The sequence below is a fragment of the Brassica oleracea genome, chromosome C8 (genome assembly GCF_000695525.1).
Source record: "Brassica oleracea var. oleracea cultivar TO1000 chromosome C8, BOL, whole genome shotgun sequence".
Taxonomy (NCBI): Eukaryota; Viridiplantae; Streptophyta; class Magnoliopsida; order Brassicales; family Brassicaceae; genus Brassica; species Brassica oleracea.
In genome coordinates, this window is record NC_027755.1 from 3,156,982 (window position 1) to 3,165,877 (window position 8,896).

The following is an 8,896-nucleotide window of genomic DNA, read 5'->3' on the forward strand; positions in this document are numbered from 1 at the left end:
AGAGAGCATCAGCAGCCTTGTTTTCTAACCCCGGTTTGTATTGGATTTCAAATTTAAATCCCAATAGATTTGAGAGCCACCTTTGATACTCCATGTTGATCTCTCTCTGCTCTAAGAGAAACTTGAGGCTCTTTAGGTCAGTGCGTACCAGAAACTTCCTCCCTAATAGATAGTGGCGCCACTTCTGGATAGCGAAGACGATCGCCATCAACTCCCTTTCGTAAACTGACTTGAGTCTCTGTCGGTCTGATAAAGCTTGACTGAAGTACGCTATCGGCCTCTGCTTCTGCATGAATACCGCTCCCAACCCTGTTCCCGACGCATCAGACTCGACTACAAACTGCTCATCGAAATCTGGAAGAGCCAACACAGGAACTGACACCATAGCTCGCTTAAGTTTATCAAACGCTTCAGCAGGCTTCTCCCCCCACACGAAATTGTCCTTCTTCAGCAACTCTGTAAGCGGTCTGGCAATCATACCATAGCTTTGAACAAATTTCCTGTAGTAGCCTGTTAGGCCGAGAAACCCCCTTAACTCTTTTATGTTTCTCGGTATGGGCCATTCTGTCATCGCGCGAAGCTTGTTATCATCTGTTGCTACTCCCTCTGCGGTGATAACATGACCCGGATACTCAATACGGGTGCAGCCAAACTCGCATTTCTTCCTATTGGCGAAAAGCTGATGTTGCTTTAGTTTTTCCAAAACCCTCCTCACGTGGGTGACGTGCTCCTTCATGTTCTTGCTATATACTAAGATATCATTGAAAAATACCAAGACGGATTGCCTTAGGTATGGTCGAAACACCTCGTTCATGAGCGACTGAAAGGTAGCCGGAGCATTCGACAGCCCAAACGGCATTACCAGGAACTCATAGTGCCCATCGTGCGTCCTGAATGCTGTCTTGGGAACGTACTCCGTCTTTACGAGAATCTGATGATACCCTGACCTGAGATCCAGCTTGGAGAACACTTCCGCACCATGCAACTCATCCAGAAGCTAATCTATCATCGGTATCGGGTAGCTGTCCATGATGGTCGCTTTATTCAGCGCCCTATAGTCAACGCAAAAGCGCCAGCTTCCGTCCTTTTTCTTAACCAGCAGCACAGGACTCGAGAAGGGGCTGACACTTTCTTGTATGATCCCCGCTTTGAGCATCAACGTCACCTGCCTCTCTATCTCGGCTTTCTGCGCCTGAGGATAGCGGAAAGGCCTAACGCTTACTGGGTCGCTTTATTGGATCAAATTAATGGCGTGCTCCCTCCCACGCGATGGTGGCAGCCCATCAGGTTCGTCGAAGACCTGAGTGAATCCCTTAAGCACAGAAGTCATCTCCTTAGGCGTTCCCTGTGTCCATACTTTCTCGATCGAGACCTCTCTACACTCGATTATCATCCCCACTTCTTGCTTCTCCAGTAGCCTTTTCATAGCCTTACAAGAGACTTCCGAGCTACACAGCTCTGGCTGCCCCTGCAACGTCACGACTCTCCCTTCGTAAGGTACCTTCATAGTCTGTAGCTTCCAATTCACTCTCATCTCCCCGAGTGTCTCCAACCATTGGATTCCCAAAATAACATCTACATTGTTAAGCTCCAGTGGTAGGAATTCAGAGGTCACCTCGTAATCTCCCAACTTCAAAGTAACCTCACGACAGACTCCGAATCCCTTGACTGCTTTTCCAGACCCCGTGATTACTCAAAAACTCCTAGTATCATCCGCCTCCAATCCCAATTGCTCCATCAACTTGATGTCGATGAAATTATGGGTCGCCCCGCTATCAATCAAGACTGTTGCCGTGACACCTCTCACCATCCCTCTCATTTTGATAGTTCGAGGAGTGGAGATGCCCATGGCGGAACGGGTTGACAACGCGGCACACTCCGCGAAATCTTGGGCTTCTTCCTCCTCATTCTGCGCCTCCTCTTCCTCCTCTACTTCCTCATCCTCCTCATCCTGAATGACCAACACCATAAGCTCCTTATTTTGACAGACATGTCTAGCGTGGAACCTCCCTCCGCATTGATAGCAAAGCCCCTCCGCCTTGTATCGCGCGTATTCCGCCGGAAAGAGTCGCCGCTCGTTACCTCTACCCTGATTGTTAGGGCCTTGGTTATTCTGTCTCCTTATTGGGCCTTGGGTTTTATCTGGGGTTGTCGCCTGTTTGGGCTTTTGGTTATTGGGCCCGGTTCCAGCATGACTGTTGAAACCCGTCCGGCCCGATACCCTGGTCGACCCACTAAACGACCCTCCTCCCTTAAACCCTTTCGCCGGGAGGCCTTCCGACGACGGGTCGGCGAATCCAGACCACTCCTCCACCAGCTTGGCCAAGCTCATCATATTCCGAAGGTTTCTAGGCTCGAGCATCTTCACCCCTGCTTTAATCTGGGGTTTTAGCCGATCATAAAAGCCGTCTCGAGCACCTCGTTCGTTAGCTCCGGCGCGTTAGTAGCCAAAGAGATAAAATCCCTAAAATACTCCCTCCCCGTTTCCGTCTGTTTCAACGTCAGTAAACGTTCCCTGGCCGTGATCTCATGCGTAGTAGAAAACTGCTCCAGGGCTCGATACTTCAGCTGCTCCCAGCTCTCGAACGGATTTCGATCTCGCTCCCAACGGTACCACAATAGAGCATCGTCATCGAAACACATCCGCACCAGCTGTAGCTTCTTCTCCTCCAAGTACTCCCCTAACTCAAAGTATTGCTCAACGCGGAGGACCCAACTCTCCACGTTCTCGCCGCTGACGAGAGGAATCTTCAGCTTTCTCTCGTCATGCTTGTCTCGGTACTCCACCCACACTCTGTTATGCGAGTCGCCAGAGTGTTGTGGGCCACCGTATTCCTCCTCTCGCCGTCCTCCTCCGGTTATTGTCACGGACTCGAACCTCCTCTCTGACGTATCAGCTCGGAAGAGTCCGCTCTGCCCCTCTTCCCCCGAGATCTGTTTACCGGGCCGTTGAATCGTCCTCGAACCCCCGTCAACAGCGTTTGCTTGCTGCTTTGCTTGGAACAAAGCCGCAAACTCCCTCTTCCGTTCCTCCTCCTCTTCGTTCATTCGTTTCTCCAGTCGATCTAAAACACTCATGCGGCTGTGGATCTCAGTAACGCTCTCCTTGAGGGTTTCCACAGATCGCTCAAGTGCTCCGATCTTTCTCACGTCCTCCATCATACTCTCCACCGTCGCCTCAACCTCTGCTAACTTTCCCGGCGCCATGGTCCCCAGCAAAGAACAGCTCTGATACCAAGTTTGTTATGAGTTGTAAGGAAAAGATGATTATATAGAAATGATAAAGTCGATTACAAGGTTTGAGAGAATTAATATTGGGAGTCTCTCTCCTCCCCCGTTTAACAACTTGATCAAATCTCTTGATAAAAGACAAATGCAATCATTATGCAAATATATAAAGCAATCTCCCGATCCAACATCCCATGTGCTCTTGCTAACCGACACGCCAGCGCATCACCCCTGATTCCCTTTATTCCTTATTAGTCCCTAGAGCTCAGGTGTTCCCAACAACCTCCCTTTCCCGTCACATGCGTCATCCATAACCTCAACGTTCTCTTTTTGCTGACTCACCTTCTTCCTCCTCGTATACTCAAACAGGTGGTCTCAAACTCTCATGTCTAACAGTCTGCAACATGAGTTCGAAGTCTGTAAGGATTCAGCTTTACTATCACAACAAAGGTTTGAGCTGATGGACAGATGAACAAATCCTTATGCTTCTGCACATGATAGGAATGCGGCAATCCAAATAATAAAGAAGCAAGGTGAAAACTCAGGAACTACTGAAGCTCTGAAGGTATGCAGATTGATTCAACATCTCAGAGTGGTTGGCAAGCTGAAGTAAGTGGGAAGAGAGCAGAAGGAACAATAGTGACAAGTTTATTGAACTAGGATCACCTTCACATGAGACAGAACAAAGTACTAAACATAAAACGCCAGACGATACTACATAAGACTCTACTTGTGATCCAAAGCGGATTGAGTTAGTGGAACCTGTTGATGTTGATCAAGGTTTGGTGGTTCTCCTCAAACCACCAGCGGAGCCATGAAGGTTTTGCATTGGAACTGTAAAGATATCATTAGATCTCACAATCTGCAATCCAGATGATTGACGGGCAAGAGAATGCTTTGATAGAGAGTCCAACAAAACCAAGAAACAGCTGCTCAAAGCAGCAAAACTCTAGACCCATTCTTGAAGCGCTGAAACCAAAATCATGCAAGATCCCATCTATATTTTTGTTGCTCGAAGAAACACATGATATAGTTTAGTGCAAACAAATGATCTATAGTAGTTTTAATCTTATTAGATCGTTACGGCTAAGCGCTTTGCCTAAGTTGATCTATGCAAACATATTTTCATTGTCAAGACCAAAGTACAGAAAAGATCTGTTTATATTATGGAATATGTTCCACCCGAAATGCACACGAAGACAGATGTGTACAATGAGAGAACACCACACTACATATATAACTTCGATCATTATTAAACTCTTTCAATATGAGAAATACTAAAATTCTTCACCAACAAAACTTGTGACAATAGTTTCCACATCCTGCAACCCAACTCCTACACAAACGGTCTTGGAAGGCGTTCTAACTGAATCAGTCATCACAGCATCCGTCTCGTTAACGACTCTTACGTTCGGACCATCTCTACACTTACCCATGCACTTGCAACCCACAGCGGATCCTTCAATACCAGTCATCGCCTTCTGAAACTCATCCAACAACACAGCTCCTCCTGATTTCTTGCATTTGCCTCCCATACAGACTTCTACTCTCTTCAACGGCAATCCAACAACCGGAACTGCTCCCACCGTCTTCAATGGCAATCCAGGATTAACAACTGAGGGAAAGGCTGTGGTTGCAGCAGCTGATTCCAGCAGAGCGAGCTTCAATGCTTCACCCGTGGTGTTCTTGCAAGAATCTTGTTGGTTTCTAGGAAGGGTTGCTACGCTAGATTCTGGTTGTAAAGGCTCAAGAACCGGTTTAGCGTTGTTTCTCAAAGAGCTCATGTCAACAACCTTCCCCTTGCCACAATCACTGTCACTTGATTCGGACGAAGAAGAAGATTCAGAGTCCATTTCAGTCATCATCTTCAAAGCTTTAGCTTTTGCCTTCTCTTCTTTCCTCTGTTTCTTCAAAAGCTTCTCTTCTGCTTTCAACTGATCCAGCTGCTTAACCAGAATCTCTGTTGCTTCCTGTATAATATTCATAATTCAATCAAAATCCACCAAGAAATAATCAAACCTTGAAAGAGATCATTTGATATTTCTTACCGAGATTGTCTTGTTTTGAATCTCAGCGACCAAACCGGCCTCTGGATCAAGACCAAACCCTATGCTTGAGAACATGTTCAAGTTCTTCGAAAGAGCTTTAAGAACCTTAGCTTTCTTCTTCATCTCCTTCTTCTTCTCCTTCTCCATAACCTTCACCTTATCCTTCCCCTCACCGCCACATCTCGTCGTCCCAGAATAGTAACTCATGTGCCCGTTATCCGCAAACTCGTTATTACACATGATCCCTCTGAATCTCCTCGTCCGAAACCCGACCGTCGTCCTCGTGTTGCCGGAAAATCGGAGACCGGAGTAACGGCCGTCGGTGACGGAGCCTGAAACACACGGAATCTGTCGGAGAACGACGCCGGAAGCTTCCATCTCTCTCTCCTGCCTGAAAGCTTCGATGAAGTCGACTTTGAGCCTTGAGCGATCGTGTTATGTTATCACGATGTCCTTGAGGCTGTTGCTTCTCGTTTGAGATTTTCTGGTTCTTTACGAGAGAGAAACAACAGTGGAAGCTAACGCGGCGTGTTTTGATTGGTTGGCAGGTGTCGTGAGTTGCACTCAGGCTCCCCACCTGTTGTCGTACGAGTTCCACACTTTCCCGCGCTTCCGACACGCGCAAGTTGATGAATATCAGCCGTTGATTTAAACTTTTGTGGCAATCGACGGACCAGAAGCATGACAAGAGTACATGTCAACTGCCACGTGGAGATTCTTATTTAAACATTGCCACGTCATAATAGAATTGTGACTATTGTATTTTGGGCAACTTGATACGACGAATATGTGAAGTCATCATTATCTGGATTTATAAATCATATACAGTTTGTGTTTATTTTGATATGATTTTTTTACACTCTAACACACATTATGTCTTATGAATTACTCCATTAGACACATCCCACATGGGGCACACATTACCTTTGTCTAAAGTCACTCTTGCCCTCGTTTTAGACCTCACCACACTTACCTAACCACTGATAAAGTAACCATGGTTCAACATTTTTTTTTTTTTTCTGATTCTGTGTTAGACAAATCAAGACAGATTTGAAACAAGAGAGACTTAGCTCCACCATTCTCGAAAACCCCTTAGCTCCACCATTCAAATCTTCCAAAAACACCTTAGCTCCACCATTCTCGAAATCGAGTTGATTACGAAGATTCATCGCCGGAAGCCAACCGGATATGTCACGGAGTCGACGAAGTCTAATGGCGAAAAACCCCCCTCATTTTCTCAGGCGAAGGAGAAGAAGAAGAACACCGCTTCTCAGGACTCAGACCCACCGCCGTCGTCCTCCGGTTAGTATTCCCCCACTTCTGTTTCCTCTTTTGTAAAGGTTTAATCTTTTTTCATAATTTCAGGAGTAGCCCCGTTCATCTCTTCAATTTCAATTCTAGGGTTTGGTGAAACCATTCTTGGGGATTTTCGGTTTATCGGTTCATCTCTTCAATTACAACAGATTTTCAGTTACCTTCTTCTTATGGTGTTTACAGGTTCACATTTCTGGGTGTTTTTGTTGAACAAAGTTACAATTTTCTTGTTTTTTTTTTTATTTTTCCTCCGATTTTCTTCCCCTTTTTTACAGAGGTTTGCTCGCCTCTACGAAATCGAAGGTGATTACTCATCACTAACTACTAATGTGTTTCTCCTCTCTCTTTTCAGGAACCATGCAACCGGATCCTCGTCTCCTGTTGAGGCTATTTGCGACTGATAGGTTCCCCATCAACAAACTTAACATATATTCTTCCCCGGAGATCCTACCATTCCTTCGTCATGTTCTCAGAGACACAAAGGAGTTCCAAACCATCCGACAGTCTTGCTTCGGAAAGCTATTCGACTCTGTTGCAAGACTCTTCGTCTATGTTATCACCTAATGCTTTTGTGTTTAAGATTACTATGATTTCGATCATTTACCCTACTGCACTTTTATTATTACTTTTTATTTCATGTCATTTCGGGACTAGTCTCCTTAAGTACAACTCCAATGTGAACACCATAAAATACAGCAACAACCATCCCTCACCATAATGTAGTTAACATAAAACAAAGCAGCAACCATATATATCTTCTTGTCCACATCCACAACAACCATATATATCTTCTTGTCCACATCCACAACAACCATATATATCTTCTTGTCCACATCCACGAAAACTTTGCTGCATCTGGTGACAGAAAACCCAGATCTGTGTCATCCACAACATCACTGTCCACACGTTGCTCTTCTTTTGGTCCCCACAAAGCTGGAAGCAATTTTATATTAATAAAACTAACTCATCACTAACCAAAGCAAAAGAGTATATGAGTCAAAACACATAGGAAGGGAGAGGAAGAAGTGTCCCTCAAGTGAGATGTGTCTAATGAAGTAAAAAAAGAGAAAAAAGTGTCTAATTTCGTAAGTAACTCTTTTGATATTTATAACTTACGTGTTTAATATTTCAGATATATCTAACTATATGTAATTGGATGGAGTCATCAAACTAAATACAGATAATGACTTAACATATTCGTATCAAGTTTTATTTACTGTATAATAAATCATTAAATATCTACTGTATTAATCTAATATAAAGTCATGAAAATAACGTAATTACAGATTGAATTTGTTGTGAAACTAGAAAATATAATCTATAAGTTTTCTGTATTTCATAAACATAAAGTGTGCCCTTTATATATAAGAAATTACAAAGAGAGATAAAAGAAAACACAAATACGGAAAGACTAGAATATGTAAATAGTACAAATCATAAACTAACAAAGAAAAAAAAACTAGGGTTTCTCTCTTTCTCTAGCCGCCGGCTCTCTCTCTCTCTCTCTCTCTCTCATGGCCGCCAACTCTCTCTCTCTCATGGCCGCCGACTCTCTCTCTCTAAGTATGGGCCGGTTATGGACCGGACCGGTTATGGACATCCACAAAATGATTTATAACACTCCCCTTTGGATGTCATAACAAAACAGAGATTGTAATACGCTTTGGATATTGCCTCATTAAAACCTTACCAGGAAAACCCAGTGGGACAAAACCATGGTGAAGGAAAAAGAGTACAACACGTATTACTCCACATGTTCTGAACATCACTGATGATGTGAACCTCAGTGAAGGTCCTTCAGTCGACGCATCCCAATCTGATGCGTGAGCTTCCTGAATGTAGAAGTCGGGAGTGAATTAGTGAATAAGTCAGCTGAATTGTCGCTGGACCGTATCTGGACGACATGGACCTCGCCGGCTTTCTGAAGCTCGTGCGTAAAGAAGAACTTAGGCAATATGTGCTTCGTCCTGTCTCCTTTGATGTAACCATCTTTGAGCTGAGCAATGCATGATGCATTGTCTTCATACATCACGGTTGGTGCGTCATTACAATCGGTCATTCCACAATCAACTCGTATATGGTTAGTCATGGACCGTAACCACACACACTCGCGGCTGGCCTCGTGTATTGCCAATATCTCTGAGTGGTTAGATGATGTAGCCGCGGTCGTCTGCTTCATGGAACGCCATGATATGGCCATTCCACCATGTGTGAAAACATAGCCTGTCTGTGATCGAGCATTATGTGGATCCGAAAGATAACCTGCATCAGCAAAACCAACTAAACCTTCTTTGTTTTGGTTAGTA

At 44.6% G+C, this 8,896-nt stretch overlaps 1 protein-coding gene across 1 annotated transcript; it reads right to left on the reverse strand.

Moving 5' to 3' along the window:
* Positions 1 to 4,371: 4,371 nt before the first annotated feature.
* LOC106312528 lies at positions 4,372 to 5,755 on the reverse strand. Its single transcript, XM_013750089.1, has 2 exons — positions 5,277 to 5,755; positions 4,372 to 5,198 (listed from the first exon to the last, which is right to left on the reverse strand). Exons 1-2 carry the CDS (start codon positions 5,652 to 5,654, stop codon positions 4,506 to 4,508), a joined length of 1,071 nt encoding a protein of 356 aa, XP_013605543.1. The 5' UTR covers positions 5,655 to 5,755; the 3' UTR covers positions 4,372 to 4,505.
* Positions 5,756 to 8,896: the final 3,141 nt, after the last annotated feature.

Excerpts from the sequence above, each read along its gene's own strand:
- LOC106312528 (XM_013750089.1), bottom strand. The coding sequence starts at position 5,654 with ATGGAAGCTTCCGGCGTCGTTCTCCGACAGATTCCGTGTGTTTCAGGC. Across the intron at positions 5,199-5,276 it reads TTCAAAACAAGACAATCTCG|GAAGCAACAGAGATTCTGGT; the intron begins GTAAGAAATATC and ends AATATTATACAG.